This window comes from Trachypithecus francoisi, unplaced genomic scaffold (genome assembly GCF_009764315.1).
Source record: "Trachypithecus francoisi isolate TF-2019V2 unplaced genomic scaffold, Tfra_2.0 Lachesis_group10, whole genome shotgun sequence".
NCBI lineage: Eukaryota > Metazoa > Chordata > Mammalia > Primates > Cercopithecidae > Trachypithecus > Trachypithecus francoisi.
The window spans coordinates 28,416,263-28,443,179 of record NW_022681455.1 but is presented as its reverse complement, the minus strand read 5'-3'; the positions used below and the strand labels follow the sequence as shown (position 1 = coordinate 28,443,179).

General features: G+C 39.9%; 1 protein-coding gene across 3 annotated transcripts; it reads right to left on the bottom strand.

Moving 5' to 3' along the window:
• Nucleotides 1-3,866: 3,866 nt before the first annotated feature.
• PGBD1 (piggyBac transposable element derived 1) lies at nucleotides 3,867-25,807 on the bottom strand. 3 transcript variants are annotated; one of them, XM_033216513.1, is made up of 7 exons: nucleotides 24,466-25,807; nucleotides 22,174-22,627; nucleotides 20,665-20,821; nucleotides 19,203-19,291; nucleotides 9,260-9,389; nucleotides 8,233-8,329; nucleotides 3,867-5,689 (listed from the first exon to the last, which is right to left on the bottom strand). In XM_033216513.1, exons 2-7 carry the CDS (start codon nucleotides 22,567-22,569, stop codon nucleotides 4,129-4,131), a joined length of 2,430 nt encoding a protein of 809 aa, XP_033072404.1. In that variant the 5' UTR covers nucleotides 22,570-22,627; nucleotides 24,466-25,807; the 3' UTR covers nucleotides 3,867-4,128. The 3 variants fall into 3 exon arrangements, with proteins under 3 accessions (XP_033072404.1, XP_033072405.1, XP_033072403.1); XM_033216514.1 differs by having other exon boundaries at nucleotides 22,174-22,607; XM_033216512.1 differs by having other exon boundaries at nucleotides 22,174-25,807.
• Nucleotides 25,808-26,917: the final 1,110 nt, after the last annotated feature.

The following is a 26,917-nucleotide window of genomic DNA, read 5'->3' as shown; positions in this document are numbered from 1 at the left end:
AGTAACTCAGGACTGGAAAACCAAACAACGTATGTTCTCACTCATAAGTGGGAGCTAGGCTATGAGGATGCAAGGGTAGGAATGATACAATAGACTTTGGGGACTTGGGGGGAAAAGATGGGAGCAGGGGTGAGGGATAAAAGACTATACACATTCGGTACAGTGTTCACTGCTCTGGTTATGGGTGCACCAAAATCTCAAAAATCACCACTAAAGAACTTATTCATGTAACCAAACACTACCTTTTCCCCAAAAACCTATTGAAATACATAAAATTTTAAAAGAATGAACTTTATAGTTTAAAATAGGGGAAAAGTTCAGTCTGAGCCTGGGGGTTAAGTCAGAATGTTTAGGCACAAATGCAAGTCAGACTGATGTTAATTTGGTATCCAGTTATTAATAATCAGACAATCCCTAATTAGATAACTCAATGTAAGGACTACAGGAGAACTTAATCATGATGTTTGTCCTGCCTTCAAGAATTGTCCTGCCCTAAAAAGTCACTGTCCTATGACTCAGTTGGAAACAGTTCCTTGAAGCCAGTCAGATTAGTAAAGGATGCTGGGGCCTCTCCTAAGGCAAAACTTTACTTAATAATGTTTCAAAGTCACCATTTGTCTTCATTATCTCTCACTCCAAATTATTCTGTATTGTTTCCAAGGTTACTCTCATATTCCACTGTTCTATAGTACACTTTAAAGATAAAGCTATATATTTGGATAGTTAAATTTTCCCATCAAATTGCAGTGTATTCTAAGTATCCTGAGTAATATAAGTAATATAGCAAATTTCAGGTCCTGTTTTGGTTGCAAGGAGGGTTGCAAAAAAGATGCCCTGTAAGTTTGCTGTCTAATAAAGGATATGCCCTGAACAAAAACAACGACCATGTAAGGCAGCAGTATTTAAGGAGCACCATGAACATGGTGTGTGCAGAAGTACCATAGATGTTCAGTACAGTTGTGTGGTAGACAGTCATTCTCTTGGTACAGATCTCCAGGAACTTTTGTAATGTCTTTTCCTAACCCTTTCACAATAACAAAGGTGTTGACCTCTCCTGCAGTGTGATCTTTTTTGGGTTTTCTAGAGAGAAGAACAAAAGGAAAAAAAACTAGAAGGAAAAACCATAAAACAAATTGGCACTCAATATTGGCTGCAAGGATTACACCACTTACTAACTCTGTGACTTACAAAATGCCACTTAACCTATGTTTGTTTTCTCATGCATAGAATGGGGATATTAACTTAATATTTGTAAAACTCTTAGAACAGTCATACGTAGCAAATGCTACAAGTTTTTGTTCAATTTATATGTGGGTGTGAAATAGGAGTCATCCAAAATTGTTCTCCTGTATCCAACTTCATCTAACCTAGGAGACCTGACATGGATCAGTGATTATCACTTAGAATTATGTTCAGCTGGGAATAACAAATACCCCTACCCTACCCCCAGTAACAATGAATTCACCAAGATAGAAGGTTTTTGCCCTCACATGTAAATCTCAGCCGTAGGCAATTTTCAAGACTCTATTCCAGTCTTCAGGGAATCAGGTTCCTTCCAGCTTACTTCACTTCCTGGGCAGCTGCTGGTGCGTACAGCATGGGCCAGTTCTGCTCCAGTCTTAGGGTATCACTCCCCATTTTTCTTGGGCTCCACATTTACTTCTTAACTGTAGAGTGGTATATTGAGCACCATGGAGAGTGTGGGTTAGGCTCAGAGAGTTAATCTGCCCAAGGTTACATGGCTGAAATTCAAAGACTTTCTGGTGCCAAGACCCACATACAGTCCACTATTTATGCTTTTTCATAACATACTGTTTCTATCTTCTGCATAGCTGATGCTCAGATTTGCTTTTCAGAACTTTCACGGTCATTATTTGGAGACAGGTTTGGGGAGGGTCAAGGAAGGGTTTGGTGAGCAGTCAAGCAACATCATAGAACTGTGGTCTGAATGATGGCAAAGAGGTTGAATGGTGTGAATAGATTCAAGAGATATTAGAGATGAGTGGTAGAAGAGGGTGACAGGTAACATTTAGGTGTCTTGTTTGATACCTGGGTGGTCAGTGATATTATTTGCATAATTATGGAACCCTGGAGAAGAGAAAAGCAGATTTAGAATGTGGGAGATACAAAGTGCAGCCTTTGATAACTGCCAAGTGGGGACGCCTACAGGGCTCTAAACATCAGGGCAGACATGAAAGTGAAATAAGAAGTTATTCTGTAACTATTTCCTGCCTATATTAGCAATTACTATCTGCACCACTCACTCATCATTTAACTAAAACCTGCACTCTATTAATATCCTTTTGTGGGTACGTACTTAACCAGACACTTCATCATTTAAAAGTAGAAACCAACCCACCCTGGTGATGTATTTCAGAGAATATCAATTACAGGAAGTAATGAACTTATATTTTCTTTGAACATCTTGCATGGAATCGGTGAATCTGTGACATTACGCATGGCTTACACTTTCACCAGTCATCCACATAATAAACATACCTGTTGAAAGAATCCAAACCTGACCACTTGCCTTCCAGCCAGGAAAGGGACTGTAAATATTAGGATATGAAAGAAAGGCAAGGAGCTGTTGTGGCTACAGCCCACAGAAATGAGGTGAAGCCTGTCTTCTCTACCCTCCAGACTAATCTACCAATACTAGACTTCAACACTAAGGAGTTACAGTCCGTATCATTCATTTTTCCAAGTGTTTCTCCTTCAGTTACCTATCACTGATGACCTTAAGCCTAGACATCTAATCAGGTGATTTCAACATGGTCTTTATGTTGACTTTATGCCTATCTTTTCCTTAACTCTCCTGGTTACTTATTATCCTGATTTGCTTCATGTTTCCTTGATTTTCTTTACTCTCCTGACTTCTGCTGCCAACTCACACCGTCACCACAGGATACACCTATCATTTCAATATTCAAAGGCACGGCTTCACCTCTGGTTTTTCCTTTATAGCCTTCTCCTTCAATATCCATGCCTGACCCTTCTCACTTACACACAATCCAATCCAGTTTTACACTAATGCTAAGGTTTTTAGTCTCTTACCACCTGTATTTTGTTTAGACCATTCTTACTTCATAAGCTGTGTCACTAGTTTGAACTATGGAGTCAGCATCATTCTACGGTTACTATGACATTGCTTGCATCTTTAAAATGGCCGTCTTCAGAGAATTTTTTTTAAGAGGTAGGATTTCTTTTTTCTTTTTTTTTTTTTTTTTTTGAGACGGAGTCTCGCTCTGTCACCCAGGCTGGAGTGCAGTGGCCGGATCTCGGCTCACTGCAAGCTCCGCCTCCCAGGTTTACACCATTCTCCTGCCTCAGCCTCCCGAGTAGCTGGGACTACAGGCGCCCACCACCTCGTCCACCTCGCCCGGCTAGTTTTTTTGTATTTTTTAGTAGAGACGGGTTTCACCGTGTTAGCCAGGATGGTCTCGATCTACTGACCTTGTGATCTGCCCGTCTCGGCCTCCCAAAGTGCTGGGATTACAGGCTTGAGCCACCGCGCCCGGCCTTAAGAGGTAGGATTTCATTCTTTAAATGCACAAAATAGCCGGGCGTGATGGCTCACGCCTGTAATCCCAGCATTTTGGGAGGCCAAGGTGGGCAGATCACGAGGTCAGGATATCGAGACCATCCTGGCCAACATGGTGAAACCCCATCTCCATTAAAAATACTAAAGTTAGGTGGACATGGCAGCACGTGCCTGTAATCCCAGCTACTCGGGAGGCTGAGGCAGGAGAATTGCTTGAACCAGGATGTTGGAGGTTGCAGTGAGCCAAGATCATGCCACTGCACTCCAGCCTGGCCACAGAGCGAGACTGTGTCTCAAAAAATAAATAAATGAATGCACAAAATAGTCAATTGAACAAATAAAGGATTTCCCATGTCTGACACAAAATTTGACATAGAGAAAGGTACTTTAGTTCAACATTTTCACAGATAATTTTTAACATTGTTACAATAGTCCTTGAAACTCTATATAAATGTCTGATTTTTAAAAGTATTAATTATTTAATAACTTCATTACATATATCAGATTTACTTTGGGAGGGTACAACAGCATGTACAATTATTATTCTATGTCTTATTAATGTCTGCACTATGTCCATTTTATGTGCCTTAATCTGACAGATCAGCATTGTGTTCCAAGTAGAAATGTGCAACAAATCTCCGAAAATCCAAGGGGTCTAGAGAAGCACCTGGGTTACAGGCTCTGTGTAGTTGCCATGCATTGTTCATGGCTACATCAATCATGTAGCTCACCAAAATTGAGTACCATTTCTTGCTTCTTATCCTCACCCTATACTTCGAAATAATTTGATCCATTTTAGCTACACCTTCCTTGCATTCATCATACACTTTTACTATGGATGGTTGACTTATCTGAGGGATTTCTTCATCATCAGCATCACAACAACTTATCTCATTGACTGGTTCTATGCCCACAGCATTGGAGCACAGACTGATAATGCCATCCCCATACCAACGACACAAAATTATCTCATTGTTTTCTTCTACTTGGAAATCAAAATACCCTCTCTTCATTTTTTTCATATGTTCTACATTCATAAGGGGACATTTTTCGGTCCTGTTCTCACGAATTGTTCCTGTTGCCCTCACCCCCTTCTTCTTCAAGGCTGACAACAATTTGATACTTGTAAAGAAGCTATCAAAACACAGGTGATAGGGATACTGACCTCTCTCTAAAAGAACATCAGCGAAGTTCATTACTAGATTTCCACCTAACCCAAGGTCAGGATCCTCATCTACCTTCATAGTTGATTCTTCTTGATAGGGCTCAAACCAAACCAGATAACCCTGTGTGGTTGTACCACACCAAATTTTATATCCAATTCTAACAGGCTTTCCATTCAGGAATTGTTCACTATCAAAACATTCACACATTGACTTATCAAAGCAATAGTATTCTTCCAGGGGAGCATACAAGAGGAAATTTTTATTCATTTGTTTTATGAGAGGTCTCAACTTTGTAAACTTATCTTTTTGATCTAGGTGGCCATTATCTGCAAAGTGCAGGTTTGAGAAAATCAATTCAAATCTGTCCCTTCTGATTGCATCTCTAACCAGGTTCTGATTGGTGTCAGAGATTTCCCAATACATTCCCCTTCTAGGATGCCTCATAAATCCACTCAAAAGTAGGACACCAAACACACACCTCATTTCCTGAACTGTGACTTCCAAGCTGACATTTTTCTGAGAAGCGTAAGTATTGGTTTCATTGACAATTAAGTTGAATGTTTCATCATCAAAAAATAATTCAAAAAGCTCTACTGGGTTCAACTTTTCACTCTTGAGATTCAAAAGTCCAGAATCCAGTGCTGACCAGCTTGGAAAGTTGGGTTTAATGTCTCTTTTGGTCCAACTCTTTTCTGGGAAACAAGACACCTTTAACTTCTTTTGAGCAGGCTGGATCTCAGGCTCATTATCTTTTTCCACATCTGAGTCACCAGAGAATGAGAGACCTTGGAGCAGTTCACTCACTCGAGCTTTGTCTTTTTTCCTCCCTTTTCGGGTAATGTCTCCTGCAGCATATTCCAAGGATGAGATGTGCATCCGGGCCCACAAATCACCTGGGTGACGGTCCTTCAGAGTGTTCAAATGTGTAACTGTCCTTTCAGTAGGGACAGGAGTACTACAAAGAACCTGGGGTGCACACTCTCTGGGAAAGAAGAAAAGAACATGTTATAAAAATTCTCAATCATATTCTCTCACACATGATAAATCTGCTGAAGCTTAAATCTTTCGTGGCTTGGGGTGGGGAGGAGATACTTACTTATTTCTCTTATGTTTCCATGGGGAGGACTTTGGCTAGATTGAACATTTCTGGCCTCTCTCCACCTCTTACTCACTCCTCAGGATGGAACTAACTCTTGAGCCTGGGAGAAAGAACTGGGTATCCTTGGTACACCCCTCTCTCTGTCCTCTTTAGGAGCAGGATGCAGTCATCCCATGCTCCTTGGTGCCCCAAGTTGCATTGAGAAGACCTATGCAGAGGGACATCTGCTACACTCCTCCTCTGCCAGTACAAGCCTATTTAGCTCTGCCTTTAAGCCGTTTTTATCCAGTCTAACTTCTGTCAGTAAGAAACTGAGGTTTCCAGAACCATCTGTTTTACTCCTGCGACCCTGTCAACTGGTTCTGAACCTGAACAAGAAAAAAAAGGTTATTATTTACCAGGTCTCCTCACACCTCTCACAGAATTTCTGAATATGGAAGGACTTAGCCCCTGCTAGTTCTACATTCATCTGACGGACATACTAGTCTGGGGAAGAACAAATGAAACTCAACTCTCAACTCATTGCACTTGGACTGATTTTTATGGGGTTTACAAGGAAGTAAGCTAAAGTTACAAAGATGAAAAGTTTTTTTTTGTTTTTTTTGTGTTTTTTTTTTTGAGACAGAGTCTAGCTCTGTCACCCAGGCTGGAGTGCAGTGGCATGATTTCAGCTCACTGCCACCTCTGCCTCCCAGGTTCAAGCAATTCTCCTGCCTCAGCCTCCCGAGTAGCTGGGACTATAGGCACGTGCCACTATGCCCAGCTAATTTTTGTATTTTTAGTAGAGACAGGGTTTCACTGTGTTGGCCAGGCTGGTCTCGAACTCCTGACCTCATGATCCACTCACCTTGGCCTCCCAAAGTGCTGGGATTACAAGTGTGAGCCACTGTGCCTGGCTGAAAAGTATTATTTTACACAAACTTTTTAATTTTTAGATATGTGCATTCCTTGATCACACTGAGTCTTTCTACTGTTGACATCTAAACTCTAATAGCTACAGTGCATTAAGCCCAATATTGTGAGGGAAAGAAATGGGAATGAGAAATGGGAAAAAAGAGTGAGCTAAGAAAGTGGGGTGGAGGTGAGGGAGGGGGACTAGAAGGAGGGCAGGGGGCTAGACCTTTGATACCATGGTTAAGCTATTGCACCAAACCTGAAATAGCCTACCTTCAGACTTTTTGTTATATGAATAAGATATCTTTATTCTTATAGGCACTGTGAATTACCTGATGGTTGCCTGATAATAAATGTACCTCACAGACACAACAACAGATTCCTATTCTCCAGCTGTATAACTCTGCTCTAAGTTACTGAACATCATTTCTCTCCCTTTAGTGGAGGCTGGCTCAGTCTTCACTAATCTCAATGCAAAATTTCACTTCTTAAGCTTTAAGACATTTCTACTTTAGCTGAGATTTAGCTCCCAGTTTCTCTAAGTTGAACAAATGTCAAAAAGGAAAATTCATACCCCTTCTCTGCTCTTTAGCCAAGTATCCCACCTTACTTCCTCTCTCTTTTCTCAAGTCTCTGAGGACCAAATGGCCTCACCAGAAGCCAACCCTCTGCTTGTGATTTGCTCCCTCTCTTTCTGCAATCCTGAGAAGCCTCGGAATGTTGGGCATTCCCGAGGCTTCCCCACCTTGTTCCATTTCTTCAGAAGTTTCTTGATTTGCATAGGAGTATGTGTTACAAGTTCATTCATTCCCACAACCAGCACTTATGAAGCGCCCACCACTGTCATTCATTTCCACTTCATCAGCTAACTTTCCTTTTGACCTATACCTTGTTCAGGTCTAATGGCGGTTGAAAATACAGGTTAATTTTCCCTTATCTGAAATGCTTGGGGCCAGAATATTTTTGAATTTTGGATTTTTTCAGATTTTGGAATATTTGCATTATACCAGTTGGGCATCCCTAACCAAAGATCTGAAATCCAAAACGCTCCAATGAGCATTTCCTTTGAGCATCATGCTGGTGCTCAAAACAGCTCAGATTTTGGAACATTTCAGATTTGGAATGCTCAAGCTGTACCCTGCTTGTCCTCTTCTGCTCTGACATTTCTTTCTTAACTGTCATGGCAGCTTCATCTATAGCCCTCACTCTTGTTAAATTATCTGCCTTCTGGCTTCTCTATAGCTCCATAGAAATGTAATGGAGCCCAGGGAAGGGTAATCAAAGACAGACTGGATGAGGATTGGCTTCTTGGAGGCAACTGAGTGTCAACTGAAGGTTTTGTATATTTATTGCATATTGAACATTCTGAATAGGTCACTTTCTTGGCATGGACCTCCTATGACCACAGAAGTGAGTGGCAGTCATCATATCTTATTCCAGGGAAGCAGGCTTTTGACCAATTGGTTTCTCTGATTCCACTCCAGTTTCTTATATCTGTAGGATTTGACTCACTGAGGACCATGGACACTCACCTGTTGGGCTTTCCTGAGGCTTCTCCACTTTGTTCTGTTTCTTCAGAAGTTTCTTGCTTTGCATTAAACAATGTATCTTTAGTTACAATTTCTTCAGCTAAAATACAGTATTAATGATTTAAATGTCATCTGTTCTGTGAATTTTGAAAAAAAAAAAACAACTTCCAAGGTAGGGAACAGATGTTCCAAATCAAACAAACAAAAAGTCATATTGGTGTTTCAAGGGTGCACAGTTTCAGCAATCCTACAAAATGTGGCATGGTATGGGAAAATGGTAAGAAAGGTTAAATAAGGCAACAAAGCCCAGCTGGACAGAGATCCCAACAGGGCAGAGCACATTTCAAGAAAATTAGACTGGGTGCTTTGGGAGGCTGAGGTGGGAGGACTGCTTCAGGCCAGGAGTTCAAGACCAGCCTGGGCAACATAGCAAGCCTCCGTGTCTACAAAAAATTACCTGGGTGTAGCCCCAGCTGTTTAGAAGGCTAAGGTGGGAAGACCGCTTGAGCCCAGGAGTTTGAGGCTGCAGTGAACTATCATCATGCCACTATGCTCCAGCATGGGCAACAGAGTGAGACCCCATCTCTAAAAAAAACTAAAAAAGTAAAATAAATATGAACCGTAGTGTTCTTAGAGAGTGAAGACGACCTCCTCTGAGGTAAAGACAAGATCAGACAGAGGTGTTCATGGGGCTTCCAAGTATGACGGGATATCTGAAAGACAAGTTATATGGAATCCTTGATAGGGAAGAAAAAAGGGGAAAAGGATGCAAAGGAGTCACTGAAGGAAACAGGGAACTGGGAGGGATGATCAGAGAAGATAACTATAAGAATCAGTAAGCTGATTAGCAACAGAAGAAAATGTGATTGGGAAGGATGCAAGGTGATAAGGCCTAGAAGTCTGGAGGCACAGGCTAGATGAAGGGAATGGAAGGTTGTGGAAGGAAACGTGGGCTCCCAAGGGCCAAGCCGGGGTGAGTGAAGGGAAAATGAGAGTCCAGACAGGGGTCCAGTCAGAGGCCTGGCCTTACTCATCAGACTGAGGCTTGTAACTGTCTTCTGAGCTGAGTTCCCACAGAGGTTCCTCTGAGCCAGACTCAGATGTGGCCACTTCTCTGTAGCAAGAGCCTGGGCTGTTTCTTCCTCAGTCTTCACCAATGTCTAAAAAGTCAAAAAAAGAAAATAGCCTCTTTGTTTTCACATGGTTAAGGAATCCAGTTGTGAAGGGTGTTGAATACTACACTGTAGACCAGTAGTTCCAGCCCCTCAGGGCATTAAGTAAATTTGTGGGAATCTTTCTGGTTATAACAATGAAATCCACCACCACTCCAAGCCAATGCCATTCAGAGGGTGAGGCCAGAGATGCTAGGCATCTTGCAATATGTGGGACAGTCCCACACTACAAATAATTCTTCCACATCCTGCATGACTTTTGAGTGTCTTCCTGAATCAAACCTACAATCAATATAAATCAGCTGCACTGAAACATAGGAATCCTAAGAGTTTTTATAGGATGATACTGAAAAAAAAATCAGTGATTCAAGAAAGTTAGAGAAGGAAGCTTACATAGATTAAAGATATTGTCACAAAAGTTGACTCACTTAGATTGTTCTACACAGTTTTACAGCATTTTCTACGTATTTGGTTGAACAGCACTTCAATATAATATTGCAGTTATAACAAACACAATTAAACTGACTACAAATACATAATGGAGTTTTCAGACTCCTTTAAACAGACTTGGAATCTAACGTAAATGCAGAAATCTCACTAAATTTCATGAACAAAGATTGTTTAAAAACATTTCAAAGCTAGTCATGATATTTAGGCTAGAAAAATCACACACTGACATTATTTATTTTGGAAACTGTCTGAGATTTTCTATCTCTCTGACACTGTTCCAAAGGGCTACCACATGGTTTCATTAACCTCTTGATTTTCTCTCATTTTCCAATCTTACTTTCTCTTTCTTGTTGCCTGAAAAAGGATACAGTGCCAGTCTTTTACAGAATGAATGTCTGTTTTGACAAGGAGGGGGTTTCAAGACAGAAGATATTTTCTCTTTAACTCATCATCACCATATCCCAAACTACAAACAGATAATTATTTTGATAATAAAAGGCAAAGCCCACCTCATTTAAACATAGGCATACCTCAGAGATATTGCAGGTCCAGACCACCACAATAATGCAAATATCACAACAAAGCAAGCCGCATACATTTCTTGGCTTTCGAATGCATGTGAAAGTTATGTTTACACTTAAAAAAAAGTATATATCTTAATTTAAAAATACTTTATTGCTAAAAAATGCTAATAAGCATCTGAGTCTTCAGAGAGTTGTAATCTTTTAGCTGGTAGAGGGCCTTCCTGCGATGTTGGAGGCTGTTGACCAGTGTGGTGGTTGCTGAAGGTTTCAGTGGCTGTGGCAATTTCTTAAAATAAGACAACAGTAACGTTGGCCACCTTGATTGACTCTTCCTTTCACAAAAGATTTCTGTGTAGCATGCGATGTTGTTTGATAGCATTTTACCCACAGTAGAACATCTTTCAAAATTGTAGTCAATCATCTCAAACCTGCTGCTGCTTTATCAACTAAGTTTATTTAATATTCTAAATCCTTTGTTGTCATTACAACAATGCTTCACCAGGAGTAGATTCAATTTCAAACCATTTTCTTTGCTCATCCATAAGAAGTAACTTATCTGTTCAAGTTTTATCATGAGATGGTAGCAATTCAGTCACATCTTCAGGTTCCACTTCTAATACTAGTCCTTTCTACCACATCTGCGGCTACATTATCCACTGAAGTCCTAAACCTCTCAAAGACAATCATGAGTGTTGGAACCAATTTCTTCCAAACTCCTGTTAATGTTGGTATTTTTACCTCCTCCCTTGAATCACAAATGTTCTTACTGGCATCTAGAATGATGAATCCTTTCCAGAAGGTTTTTAATTTACTTTGCCCAGATCCATCACTATCTATGGAATCACTATCTATGGCAGCTATAGCCTTACAAAATGTATTTCTCAAAAAATAAGACTTCAAAGTCAAAATTACTCCTTGATCCATGGGTTACAGAATGTGTATTGTACTGGAAGGCTTGAAAACATTAATATTCCTTGTACCTCTCCTTCAGAGCTCTTGTGTGACTAGGTGCTCTGTGAATAAGCAGTAATATTTTCAAAGAAATGTTTTTTTTTAGTACTACGTCTCAAGAGTAGGCTTAAAATATTCAGTAAACCATGCTGTAAACAGATGTGCTATCATCCAGGCTTTGTTGTTCCATTTCTAGAGCACAGGCAGAGTAGGTTTAGCCTAATTCTTATGGACCCTAGGATTTTCAGAATGATAAATGAGCACTGGCTTCAACTTTAAAGTCGCCAACTGCATAAGCCCCTAACAAGTCAGCCTGTCCTTTGAAGCTTTGAAGCCAGGCATTGACTTCTCCTCTCTAGCAATCAAAGTCTTAGATGGCATCTTATTCCAATATAAGGTTGTTTCATCTACATTGAAAATCTGTTGTTTAGTGTAGCCACCTCATTAGTGATTTTAGCTAGATTTGAATAAACTGCTGCAGCATCTACATCAGCACTTGTTGCTGATGCATTTTATGGAGACGGCTTCTTCCTTACACCTCATGAACCAACCTCTGCTAGCTTCCAATTCTTCTGTAGCTTCCTCACCTCTCTCAGCCTTCACAGAATTGAAGAGAGTAAGAGATGTGCTCCGGATTAGCCTTTGGCTTAAGGCAATGCTGCGTCTGGTGTGATCTTCTATCCAAACCACTCAAACTTTTTCCATATCAGCGAAAAGCTTTTTGCTTTCTTATCATCTGTATATTCACCAGCACTTTTCATTTCAAGAACACTTCCTTTGCATTCACAACTTGCCTGTTTGGCACAAGAGGCCTCCTAGCTTTTGGCCTATCTCAGCTTTCAACATGCCTTCCTTACTATGCTTAACCACTTCTAGCTTTTGATTTAACTAACTGAGAGACATGTGACTCTTCTTTTCACTTGAACACATAGAGGTCACTGTAGTAGTATTATTATAAATGGTTTCATTTCAATATTATTGTGTCTCAGGACATAGCAAGGACCAAGGAAAGGCAAAGAGATGGGGGAACAGCTGGTCAATGGAGCAGTCAGGACACATACAATGTTTATCGATTAGGTTTGCCATCTTAAATGGGCATGGTTTGTGGCACACCAAAACAAATTCAATAGCAACATCAAAAATAACTGATCACAGATCACCATGACAGATATAAAAATGAAGTTTGAAACACTGCAAGAATTACCAAAATGTGACACACAGACACAAAGTGAGCACGTGCTGTTAGAAAAAGTGGTGCTGACAGACTTGTTCCACACAGGGTCATCACAAACCTTCAATACTGCAAAGCACAATAAAGCGAAACACAATAAAGGAGGTATATCTGTAATATCACACCTCCTTATTTTCTCCCTTTCTATCTGTCCACAATTTGTTTTGTAACTTATATTGCTTTCCTACGGCTCTCGTAACAAAGTACCACAACCTCAATAGCAGAAAACAATAGAATTATATTCTCTCATGGCTCTGGAGGCTAGAAATCCAAAATCAGTATATCAGCAGGGCCATGTTATCTTTGAGAGATCTACGGGAGGCTGGGCGCAGTGGCTCATGCCTGTAATCCCAGCACTTTGGGAGGCCAAGGTGGGCGGATCACTAGGTCAGGAGATAAGACCATCCTGGCCAACATGGTGAAAATCTGTCTCTACTAAAAATACAAAAATTAGCTGGGCGTGGTGGTGCCTGCCTTTAATCTCAGCTACTTTAGAGGCTGAGGCAGGAGAATCGCTTGAACCAGGGAGTCGGAGGTTGCAGTGAGCTGAGATCATGCCACTGCACTCCAGCCTGGCAAAAGAGCAAGACTCTGTCTCAAAAAGAAAAAAAAAAAAGAAAAGAAAAGAAAAGAAAAAAAGTTCTATGAGATAATTTTCCATGTCTCTCTCCAAGTTTTTAGCGTTTGTCAGTAATTCTTGGTGTTCCTCGGCTTGCAGATGTGTTACACAAATCTTTGCCTCAGTCATTACATGGCATTCTCCCTGTGTGTGTTTTTCACTTGGGCATTTTTCTTTCTTTTTTTTCAACCCTTTGGTAAATTTGCAAATATGGACTTATAAGAATTCGAGTCATTAGATTTAGGGCTCACCACATGAATTTTTTTTTCTGATTTTTGTGAAGAATGTCATTGGTATTTTGATAGTGATTACACTGAATCTGTATGGGAAGTAATTTTAATAATATAAATTATAATAATTTATATTATTTTAACAATATAAATTCTTCCAATCCATGAGCATGAAATATCTTTCCATTGTTTTTGTGTCCTCTTCAATTTGTTCCATGAGAGTTTTAGTTTTCCTTATATGTCTTTCACTTCTTCAGTCTTTAAATACTAAATTATAAATTATAAAATACTAAAAAATATTAAATACCTAGGGAATTTAAACACTAAATTTAACTTAATTTGGTGTTTACATTTTTAGTATTTAAATTCCCTAAGTATTTTACATTTTTTGTAGCTATTGTAAATGCGATTATTTTCTTGATTTCTATTTCAGATTGCTCACTATTGGAGTATATAAATGCTACTAATTTTTGAGTGTTGATTTTTTATCCTGCAACTTTACTTAGTTTGTTTATCAGCACTAACAGTTTTTTTTGGTGTAGTCTTCAGGTTTTTCTAGGTATAAGATTATATCATCTGCAAACAGACTAACCTGACTTTTTGCTATCCAGTTTGGATGCCATTTATTTCTTTCTCTTGCGTAACTGCTCTGGCCAGGACTTTGGGTATTATGTTGAACAACAGTGGTGAGAGTGGGCATCCTTGTCTTGTTCCAGTCCTTAGAGAAAAGGCCTTCAGTTTGATGTTAGCTGTGGGTTTGTCACATATGGCCCTAATTTTGAGGTATGTTCCTTTTATACCAATTTTGACAAGGGTTTTTATCAAAAAGCAATGAATTTTATCAAATGCTTTTCAGCATCTATTAAGATAATAATATGGTTTTTGTTCCTGATATTAATGTGATATATCACATTTATTGATTTGCATATGTTGAATCATCCTTGTATCCCTGGAGTGAATCCCACTTGATCATGGTGAATGATCTTTTTAATGTGTTGCTGAATTCAGTTTGCTTGTGTTTCACTGAGAATTTTTGCACCTATGCTCATCAGTGATATTGGTCTGTAGTTTTCTTTTTATCTTGTATCCTAGTCTAGTTTTAGTATCAGGGTAATGCTGGCCTCATAGAATGAATTTGGAAGTAGTACCTCTTCTTCTTTTTTTTTTTTTCTTTTGTAAGAGTTTGAATAGGATTGGTATCAGTTCTTTTTTAAATGTTTAGAATTCAGCAGGGAAGCCAACAGGTCCTGGGCTTTTCTTTGATGGAAAACTTTTTGTTACAGATTCTATCTCGTTACTTGTTATTGGTTTGCTGAGGTTTTCTATTTCTTCATGGTCCAATCTTAGTAGTTGGCATGTATCTAGGAATTTATCCATTTCTTCTAGGTTTTCAAATTTATTGTCATATAGTTGTTCATAATAGTCTCTAATAGTTCTTTGTATTTCTGAGGTCTCAGCTGTTACATCTTTTTCATTTCTGATTTTATTCATTTGGGTCTTCTCCTTTTTTGTTTGTCTAGCTAAAGGCTTGATTTTGTTTACCTTTTCGAAAAATCCAACTTCTTGTTTCACTGTTCTTCTGGGTTTGTTTTTTTTTTTTTTTTTGTCTCAATTTCAGTTATTTCTGCTCTAATCTTTATTATTTGTTTTCTTCTACTAATTTCGGGTTTGGTCAGTTGTTGCTCTTCTAGTTCCTTGAGGTGTATCATTAGGTTGCTCATTTGATGTCTTTTTACTTTTTTAATATAGGTGTTTATTGCTATAAATTTCCTTCTTAGTACTGCTTTTGCTGTATCCCACAAATTTTGATATGTCACATTTTCTATTTTCATTAGTTTCAAGACATTTTTAGATTTCCTTTTTAATTTCTTCCCTGACAAATTAGTTGTTCAGAAGCATGCTATTTAATTTCCAAGCATTTGTATAGTTTCCAAGGTTTTTCTTGTTATTGCTTTCTAGTTTTATTCCACTGCGATTAGAAAAGATACTTGATATGATTTATAGTTTTAAAAAATTTGTTCAGATTTGTTTGTGGCCTAAGATATGGTTTATTCTTAAGAATATTCCACATGCTGATGAAAAGAATGTGCATTCTGTAGCAGTTGAGTGACATGTTCAGTAAATATCAGTTAGGCTTATTAGATCTAGTATGTAGTTTAATTCCACTGTTTCTTTGTTGACTTTCTGTCTGGATGATGTGTCAATTACTGAGAATGGGGTAATTAAAATCTCCTACTATTATTGTATCGCAGTCTAGCTCTCCTTTTAGACCTATTAATGTTTTCTTTATATACTGGGCAGCTCTGGTGTTACATGCATAGGTATTTATAATTGTTATATACAGCCAGGCACGGTGTCTCATGCCTGTAATCCCAGCACTTTGGGAGGTCAAGGTGGGCAGACTGCTTGAGGCCAGAAGTTCAAGGCCATCCTGGGCAACATGGCAAAAACCCAGGTGTATAAAAAATACAAAGAATTATCCAGGCATGGTGGCACACACCTGTGGTCCCAGCTACTTGGGAGGCTGAGGTGGGAGGATCACTTGAGCTCGGGAGACAGAGGTTGCAGTGAGCTGAGATGATGCCACTGCACTCCAGCCTCAGTGACAGCGAGACCCTATCTCAAACAACAACAACAACAATAAAAACCCTCTGTGGCTAAGTGATTTTCTCTTATAGTATGCCTTCATTTGTTGCTATTTTTAGTGTGTTTATTATAGGTTTTTGCATTGTGGTTATCATAAGGCTTACAAAGAAGACCTTTAGATATAATAAGTTATTTTAAAGAGATGACAACTTATCTTAGATCTCAAATACAAGAGTAGAAACAAAGGCAGAAACACACAGAAAAAAATTATATGCTTTAATTCCATTCCTCTAGATTTTGACTTTTTGCTGTCTCAATTTATATCTTTATATTACCTATCTTTTGACAGGTTGCTAGCTATTATTGTTTGTTTTGTTTTAAAGATATGGTCTTACTCTGTCTCCTGTCTCCAGGTACAGCGTCAGGGTCTTACCATGTTGCCCAGGCTGGTCTCAAACTCCTTGTCTCAAGTGATCCTCCCACTTCAGCCTCCCAAAGAACTGGGTTTACAGGCATGAGCCACTGTGTCCAGTCCTATTATTGTTTTTGATAGGTATGTCTTGGGACTTCACAGTACAGTTGTGAGTATATTGTATGCTACTATTATAGTAATAAAGTATTCTGGGTTTGTCCATGTACTTAATTTTATCAGTGACTTTTATGCCTTCAAAAGTTTTCTTTTTGCAGATTAGTCTTCTTTCCTTTTAGATTAAGAATTCTTTAGCATTTCTTGTAAGATGTGTCTGGTGGTGGTGTACTCTCTCAGTTTTTGTTTGTCTAGGAAACGCTTTCTCCATCATAAATGAAAGATAATTCTGTTGGGTACAATATTATTGAATGTCAGTTTTTTTCTTGGAGTACTTTGAAAACATCATTCCACTTTCTCCTGGCCTATATGATTGCCATTGAGAAGTCTGTTGCCAGATGAGGTGCAGCGTTTGTTTCTTTTCTCTTGCTGTTTTTAAGATTCTCTCTTTTTCCTTGAGAGTTGAGAGTTTGATTATTATATGCCTTGTAGTCATCTTAATTGGGATGATTCTGTTCAGTGTTCTCAGATCTTCCTGTACCTGGACATTTATATCTTTCTCAAGTTTTGTGAAGATTTTTGTTATTATTTCTCTTTTTAAATTTATTTTATTTTAATTTTTTGAGATGGAGTCTTGCTCTTGTTGCCCAGGCTGGAGTGCAATGGCATGATCTTAGCTCACTGCAACCTCCATCTCCCAGGTTCAAGCACTTCTCCTGCCTCAGTCTCCCGAGTAGCTGGGATTACAGGTGCCTGCCACCACACCTGGCTAATTTTTTTTTTGTATTTTTAGTAGAGACAGGGTTTTGCCATGTTGGCCAGGCTGGTCTCGAACTCCTGACCTCGTGATCCACCCGCCTCAGCCTCCCAAAGTGTTGGGATTACAGGCGTGAGCCACCATGCCCAGCCTATTCCTTCTTTTAATAGATACAGGGTCTTGCTGTGTTACTCAGGCTGGTCTCGAACTCCTGGCCTCAAGCAATCCTCCTGCCATGGCCTCCCAAAGTGCTGGGATTACAGGTGAGAGTCACTGCACCCGGCCTATTGTTATTTCTTTGAATAAGCTTTCTATTCTTCCTCAGCTCCAAGAGCAGGCTGTTTAAAGGATGGCTGCCTCTAACGTTTGGTCCCTTTGCACACACTTGATTCTCCATCATTCCACTTTCTGCCATGAGCTAAAGCAGCAGGAGATCCTCACCAGACAGGGTGATGATCTTGGACTTCCCAGGTTGCAGAACTTTGAGCTAAATAAACCTCTTTTTAAAATAAATTATCCAGTCTCAGGAATTCTGTTATCAGCTACACAAAATGGACTAAGACAGAGTCTATTTCCAAATCAGGTCACATTCACAGGTACTTGGGGTTAGGATTTTCACATATCTTTTGGAGGGACATAATTCAATTTACAACATCTAAGCCCTACTTCAATTAAGGGCCCCACTTTCTCTGTCTAGTCTTGTATTATCTGACTCAATACTAGTTTCATTCCACTGTCCACCTACACCATTGCCCTTTGATTTTCTTGGACTTCTGATCTTATTCCTCCTTCATTTGAACTTACTAATGATATTTCAGTGCTAACACCTGACTATGTTATTTCCTTAGTTATAATCACATCAAGCACTTGCATTTTGAAACACTACTTTTTTTTTTTTAATACTTTATGTTCTAGGGTACATGTGCACAACGTGCAGGTTTGTTACATATGTACATATGTGCCATGTTGGTGTGCTGCACCCATTAACTCGTTATTTACATTAGATATATCTCCTAATGCTATCCCTCCCCCCTCCCCCTACCCCACAACAGGCCCCGGTGTGTGATGTTCCCCTTCCTGTGTCCAGGTGTTCTCATTGTTCAGTTCCCACCTACTGAAATGCTACTTTTAAAATAAATAACTTTTGTGTTTCTACATTATACCATTATATTACATTTAAGGGAATTATGTTGATTTTCAGAATGTGCATGAATACGTTTTATTTTCTAGACACTTCTTCTCAGGAAGTATTTGTTAATAACAGGAGGCACTGGGTCTGATAGAATTAAAAATCAATTAGAAGCCATAGAAGAGGACTGAGCAAGTATCTTGAGGAAACTGATGTGGCAGCAACATGGAAGAGGACTTAAATGAGAGACTTATTATTTTTTTTTTTTGTAAATGAATGACTACAAATATGAATGAACCACTGATAAGAAAAAAAAAAAACCAGAGTCCATTTTGTGAAGAAGATGTTAAGTATTACCTTGGATATATAGAATTTCCATTATTATCACCAAGCATTAATTGCATATGTGCTGAATATAAAGTAGTGTGAGAAAGGGCCCTTGTTCTAAAGCTGGGGAGATAAACCAGAGACTTCAAAAGAGAAAATATCAGTTACTCAACATCAAATGAATGGAGCACTTTCTGAAACCAGGAGCCTCACTCCACCCCTCACTCCCATGCCTTGAGATTTGGACATGCCTCCTAAACAATGAAATGAGACAATGGCATGTAATCAATACAAGCTCCTTGAATGATGCAACACACTTTGTGATATTCTGTGACAAGGTGAAGGCAGAGGGCCTATGCCACCTGAATGACTCTTGGAACGATGAGTGTGAGCCAAGAGAAGGGCAAGGAACATGGAATGAAGGAGAAAGACCACTACTGACATTCCTACAAGCTTGGGCATCCTACTTACCTGGGACCTGACTGGGTTAAACACAGGCACCGCAGCCTTGTCTCTGGGGCTTTTTTCCTGGAGATGAGCTGATCCGTGGGGAACAGGCCCTGTAGAGGGAGAAGGTAAGAGTCCTAAATGAGACATGATGGCCTTCAGGGTACCCTTTTTGGAGACTCAGCCTTTTCTCCCAAATGTTATGTTTGTGAAACATTCAAGAACTAAGATGTAGATTTTACTGTGTGAGAAAGAGCATCACAACTGCTTTCATTCTGTCAGAAATTCTAAAATTCTACAGCTTTAGGGTCTCTCACCCAAAAAATGGAGTGGGATTTATGAACTCATAAGGTGTTTTATAGTAATTCACTTTTACATAAAGAAAAAATAAAAATCATAGATAAAAATAAAGGGGAGGAAGAAGCTGGTGATAAAGGAAGGATCAAGGAGAGAACACAGAGGCAAAAGAAAGGATGTGGAGAGTAGAGAGATGAGACAGAGGGGAAACAGGAAAGCAGAAGAAAGGAAGATGAAGAAAGAGACAGGAAAATAAAGATATTAAAAAAAAAAATAGAGAAGAGATGTTAGCCATGAACTAGAAAAACTGTTAGGAGGTACTGATCCCAAAGAACCAACAATAATCAAAATGGCGATGATGACTGCACAATGCCAGCCACTGTGCTGTTACTTTAAAAGATTATTTCCAATCCTCAAAATAATCAAAAAGGTCCAAATTATTGCTGCCAAAATCCTAGGCACATTCAGAAGAATCACAGCTGAGTGCAGAGTACACATAGAGATCAAACAGATAATTGTTGACTAATTGAATGACCTATTAAATGACTTGCCTAGGTCACACAGTTGGCAGCTGGCACATGGCAGAGTACAAAATTATCAAATGAAGAGTACATGTGGTAATTCTAACCCAAAATATAAAACAGAACATCACTTTTCTTTGCTCTGCTTTTCTTTGCTTCCGTAACGGACCACTGTGGAATCTTTTTATTGCTGTTGTTTCATTTCTAGAAGGAATAAAGTTTGCTGGAAAAAAAACAGCCTTGCCCCAATTCACTTTTACTATTATATGTACTTGACCACAACACAAATATACTAAATAAACCAGCTTAAAAAGCACAGTGTAAAATAAAGCAGGTCTTTAAAAGTTTGTCCAGATACAGGGTTAGACAAAAAAAATAAAACTTGATGTTGGTCAAAGGGTACAAACTTGCAGTTATAAGATGAATAAGCTCTGAAGACCTACGTACAGAATGGCCACTACGGTTAGTAATAATGTATTGTATATTTGAAATTTCATGAGAGTAGATCTTAGGAATTCTTACCACAGACACATAAAAGGTAACTGTGAGATATGTAAGTTAGCTTGTGGTAATCATTTCACAATGTATACAAACTTGAGGACAAAAAGGCTGTGCAAGTGTCAGTGGCCAGCTCCCAGTGTCCTCACTAAACTCACTCTAGCACTCACCACTCACTTCTTGGGGGTTCTCTTGAGGAAGCTGTGAAGGTTCACACTTCAGGGTGGTTACCCCAGGCAGGAGCTGGAGGCTCGGACACTCCAAAGAGACTCCTTGATATTCTGTCACCATTGGGCACATGTCCTGTCCCTGAATACAGACAGAGGCCTGGAAACAAAAGATTTATTTTGAAAAGGCATGCATATATGGACTGCATGCTAAGAGCCAGGCACTGTTCTATATGCTGAGGATACAGCAGCAAACAAGGCAGAAAAGATAGGCAAAGGATCCCAGCCCAGAAAAACAAAAACAACAAACAAGTGGATGTTTATAAACTAGCTGGTCAAAGTTTAATGAGGAACAGGATATGTACACCAACTCAAAATGTCTCCCACAGATTACTTAGTAATTACATAGGGGAAAATGGTAACTTTCTAGTGGAGAAATTTGACAGGTACCACTGTAACCTCATCAGTAATGGGACAAATCATCACTACGCACCTCCTGAAGTGATGCACTGAGAACACAACATTACCTCTGTGGTATTCTAGCCAAAATGTGCAGCCTGAATCTGACCATGAGAAAATATAGGACAAACTCAAATTGAGGGATATTCTCCAAAAAAACTAGCTGTACTATTCAAAAATAACAATGTCATGACAAAGAAAGACAGCAGCTACTCCAGATTCACAAAGACTAGAGACATGGCAACTAACTGCAATATGTGATGCTAGCTCGTATCCTGAATCAGAGGAAAATTATCATAAAGAACATTATTAGGATAACATGGCAAAATATGAATAAAGACTAAGGTTATATGACAGTATCATAATTTTAATTTCCCTAAACTTGATTTTTGTATTCTGGTTATACAACAGAATGTCCTTACTCTTCAGAAGTACACAGTGAATGGCCGGGTGCAGTGGCTCACGCCTGTAATCCCAACACTTTGGGAGGCCAAGGCAGCATAACTTGAGGCCAGGCGTTCAAGATCAGCCTGGGCAATACAGCAAGACCCCACCCCCTCTACAAAAAATTAAAAATAAATTAGCCAGGCATGGTGGCACACACCTGTAGCCTCATCTACTCAGGAGCCTGAGGTGGGAGGATTGCTTGAGCCTTCCACCATTGCAGTTCAAGACCACAATGAGGCTACGATTGTACCACTGCACTCCAGCCTGGGCAACAGTGAGGTAAAGGGATATAGTGTTTGCAACTAACTCTCAAATGGTTTGAGGAAAAAAAAAAATACTGCATGTGTGTATGTATGTATGTGTGTGTATACATGTACATATGCATATTGGGGGGAATGCACTTCCTTGCACAAGTGTGTACACAACGATGGGACTTCATGAAACAGATGTTAACAACTGGCAAATCTGGATGAAGAGTTTACAGGAGTTCTTTATTCTTCTAATACTTCTATAAATTAGAAGTTATTTCAAAATAAAAAGTTAAACATAAACTGATACATGTCCCCCTGTTCTTACCCCGCACCACCACACACATTCTCTTCCCACCTGTTGTCCTGTGTCTCCACTTCCTGTCTCTAGATTCTCCAGCACTGTCACTGCCTCCTCTCCACTCTCCAGAGGATATGTCTTCACACAGGGCTGGAGCTCCTTGGGCAGGATGGTCAGGAACTGCTCCAGCACCAGCAGTTCCATTATCTGTTCCTTGGTGTGCATCTCAGGTCTCAGCCATTGATGACAAAGTTCTCGGAGTTGGGCCAGAGCTTCCCGGGGTCCATGAGCCTCCTGGTAGCAGAACTGCCGAAAGCGCAGGCGGCAAATCTCCTGAGTGTGGGAGCTGCCCTCCTGTGAGTTGCACACCTGCTCCCAGGTGGGATCTTCCTCCTTCACTTTCACAAGGCCATCTTCATTTTCAGGAACAGGGCCTGGCAAAGCTTCATACATGTTGAGTTTAGAGGCTAAAGCTTCACTTAGCTTGGGGTCTGTGTTCAGAAATAGAGATCTGAGGCATAAGAATTGATCAGCAACACACAAATTCTAAGAGCTTCAAAACTGTGTGTAATCTACTTATATTTTTGTCCCACTGTAGGTAATGCTCAAAAGCTGAGCCTGCTTGCTTCTAATTATCAGTGAAATGAATCAGAAGTATATTTTGAACTAGTACTAAAGAGTCTGAGTCCAGAGGTAAGGGATGTAGGATATGAGGGAAGAAGCGTCAGCAATAAGAACGCTCGGGTAGCTTGCACTTTAGCTGGGGAGAAGGGATCATTTTACCCTTGAGGAGGCAGATGGCTGCCTTCATGGGCAAATAATAGTCTCAAAGGTCATCTATATCTGTGTAACTCTCACTGAATATTCCACTTTAAATGTAGGTGTAATAGACTGTTTCCAAAGTCTCCCATCCTCAAATACCTTTTGTGATGAGATTTTGCCACTGTTCTCATCAAGGGGTGGAGTCTATTTTTCCTTCCCTTGAATCTGTTCTGGCCTATGACTTGCTTTGACCAATGGAATACGGCAGAAATGACATTGTCAGAGAAAGAGTGCTGCTGTAGCTCTTGGCTCACTGCCATAAGACTGCCATGCTGTGAGAGGCCCAAGCTAGCTAGACAGAGGTCATGTGGATGAGAACCAAAATGACCAAGCTAAAGCCCAGCCGGGCCTAGTGCTCAAATAATTCACCAGCTGAATGCAGCTCTATTAGTAACTCCAGGTGAGACCAGTAGAACTACCTAGTCAACCTGCAGAATCCTGAGGAACAATAAACTGAGCTTGTTTTCAGTCACTAAGTTTAGAGTTTGATTTTTGATGCAACAACACATAAATGAAACAGTAGAAATGCATCAAGTTCTTTTCTTCCCTCTCTTCGTTTTTTCCTTTGTGATCTCCTTAGTTACACTTTCAATATATCTCTGTTCCCAAGAAGACTCAAATCTTTGGCTCCAGCTTGCTTTTTGCACTCCAAACCCACATCTTGAAATGCCAGCAGCTGTGGGCTTCTCCTGCACTATAATTTCAACAGATCTCAAACTAAGATCAGAGTCCCTCAAAGCTGCATTCACTCTGTATTTCTCCATTTCTACTGGCATCACCATCATCTTCCATGCATTCAGTCTTTTAAACAGCCTCTATATACAATCAGTGAATCAAGTCAATTCTTAAAAACGCCTCTTGCAGCCATTCTTTCCTTATTATTTTACTATCATTTTCATTCACTGTCACAATAATGTTATGGTATTCCTGACCAATTCCCTGCTTCTATGGTCACTGGATTAATATTCCCTAAAGCACAATTCTGACTATATTCAATTCTGACTATATTCACTCACACACACATAAACACATACAAAGTTTTCATTAAACTCGTTGAAGTAAATTCAAACTCCCCAGGATCTAATCTTTACTGGATTTTGCTGATTTGTCACTCAATAAACATTTGGGGAGCATCTCATTATTTTCCAGGCATAAAGCTAACTCTGGAATAAAATACTTAGTTCCTACTTTCAAGAAAGCCATGGTCTTCCCAAATTCCTTATCTCACTGCCATGCTAAGTACTCAATTTTTTTCCCACCCACTCTATACAGTCAGGACCCCCCTTCTAAAGGTAAATTCCCAAGGCCCAGCGCAAATGTTCTATGTGAAACCTTCCCTGGCCACCCCAACCCTAACATATAGACAGGACAAGTAAGCCACACAGGTAGAGATGGGTGTTCCCACGGAAAACTGCACCCAACCTTCATCTCCTCCATCTCGTATTACAGATCACCCAGCCCATCCCCACCCGGGTTCTTGAGGACAGGAGTTTATCTCTGCATAGACTCTATAAGCCCGGCACGTACCTGGTATTCAACAAATACTGATGGACTTCTTCAAGAAGGCACGTAAAGCACCTGAGATGTCACAGCCAGCACCCTCAGGCGCACCCCAGAATGTATTTTTCTGAGATTACACCCAGCATCTAGCACCGCGCCAGGCACTGAATACCTGCGTGTCTAATTGTTGGTTAATGGACCAAAAGTTCAGGAACGCGCACAACAAAGACGTAGCCGACCTCGTGAAAGGCTCCCGAGGGAGCGCAGAGGCCCGGGGCTGCCCAGTCGGGAGCGCCGGTTTCCCCAGAGCCCAGGCCGTGCTACTGGCGGGCTGTCGGGGCTGATGGGTGTCGCCGGCGTCTCCGGCAGCTTGGCCAGCACAAAAGCTTCTCCCCTCGCCGCGCCAGCAGCCGAGTGGCTGAGTCTGGCGGGTTCCTTGCCTCTCTAGGAGCACGGCCGCTCGTCTCTCTGGTGATCCGGGAGGACCCCCGCTGCCACCTCCCGCCCCGCCCAGGTCGCTCTCCGCTGCCGGACCCCAGGCCCATCTGGACGGTGCAAGCACGCCCCACATTTATGTACATCATTTCAATTAAAAACCAACAGAGTGGTAAATGTCTTCGGGGTCATCACTGGTTAGGAGGTGAAACATCAATTAAAAGACCATTATAGTAAGCTGTACAAATTATTTTTTTAAGTATACATAATATATGTACAATAAAAAAGTCAAGTTGCAGAAGGACCATAAAACGAAAAGTGTCCCACTCTTTAGAGTTAACCATTGTATTTTGTGCATATTTATCTAGGACACTACCTGTCACACAGTAGCACTTAATAAACATTTTGTTTAGTGAATAAGCATTTATACATTTTAAAACACTTATGGTATCATAATGTAATTTTGCACCTTAGCTCTTTTCGGTTAAGACAGCTTGGAGATCTTCACAGATCAGCTTATTCTTTAACAGCTAAGTAATATTGTATGGGTGTTCCATAATTTACTTAACTATCCTATTGATGCATACTTAGGTTATATTTTTTCTTTAAAAGCCATGCTAGAGGGAACATCATTCAATACCTTTATATTCTTTTAAGAATGTATTTCTAGGATAAATGCCACATATTAGAACTGATCAGCCAAAGGACATATGCATTTAAAATGTTGATATGCAAGTTCCCTGTTTGATTTTTAAGGGCACTTCTGTTTAAGAGTAAAAGGAGACTTTAGTAGAAAAATCAGTAAAGGATATGAACGTTACTATACACAAAACAAGGTAAGTGACAAATTAACATGTGAAAAGATGTTCAATAGTAAAAATATAAAACACTCTTTTAAAAACAGACCCATTATTTATTCATTTAGCTACTGAGTTTTGGCAATTATGAATAAAGCTGCTATAAACATCTATTTATAAGAAAACAAGAAAAAAGAAAGAAAAAGAAAAGAAAAAAATGAAAAAAATGAGCTATCAAGGCATGAAAAGACATGGAGAAAATTTTAATACATACTAGAAAGTGAAAGAATCCAATCTGAAAAGCTATATATTGTACGATTTCAACAAGTTGAGTATCCCTTATCTGAAGTGCTTGGGGCCAGAAGTGTTTCCAATTTCAGATTTTGGAATATATACATACATTATGAAATATCTTAGGGATGAGGCCCAAGGCTAAACATGAAATTCATTTGTTTCATATATACCTTACTCACATAGAGCTAATTTTATACAGTTTAAATAATTTTGTACATGAAACAAAGTCTTTTTTTTGAGATTGAGTCTTACTCTGTTGCCCAGACTGGAGTGCACTGGCACAATTTGACTCACCGCAACCTCCGCCTCCTGGGTTCAAGCAATTCTCATGCCTCAGCCTCCTGAGTAGCTGGGACTACAGGTACGTGCCACCACACCCGGCTAATTTTTATATTTTTAGCAAAGATGGGGTTTAGCCATGTTGGCCAGGCTGGTTTCAAACGCCTGACCTCAGGTGAGGAGCCTTGGCCTCCCAAAGTGCTGGAATTACAGGCTTGAGCTGCTGTGCCCGGCCGAAACAAAGTCTTGACTGCATTTTGTCTATGACCTGTCACATGAGGTCAGGTGTGAAATTTTGCACTTGTGGCATCACATTGGTGCTGAAAAGTTTCACATGGTAATGCGTTTTGGATTTTCAGATTGGGGTACTCAACCTGTATACATGACATCCTGGAAAAGGCAAAAACTATAAAGACTGTAGAAAGGTCAGTGGTTGCTAGGGGCTGGAGAAAGGGAGGGATGCATAATAGGTAAGACAGAGAGGATTTTTAGGGCAATGAAACTACAATGGTGGACACATTATTATATATTTGTCCAGACCCATAAAATGTACAATACCAAGAGTGAACCCTAATGTAAACCATGGTCTTTGGGTGATAATATGTCAATGTAGGTTCATCAATTGTAACAAATGTCACCCTGGGACGGGATGTTGGTAATCGGGGAGGGTATAC

Bases quoted from the DNA above. Each gene is read 5' to 3' on its own strand.
- PGBD1 (XM_033216512.1), bottom strand. From the start codon at position 22,569: ATGTATGAAGCTTTGCCAGGCCCTGTTCCTGAAAATGAAGATGGCCTT. The intron at 20,822-22,173 runs GTGGGAAGAGAA...TTTTGTTTCCAG, and splicing joins GTGGAGACACAGGACAACAG to GCCTCTGTCTGTATTCAGGG. The intron at 5,690-8,232 runs GTGAGTGTCCAT...CTTCTTTCCCAG, and splicing joins GCCTCAGGAAAGCCCAACAG to AGAGTGTGCACCCCAGGTTC.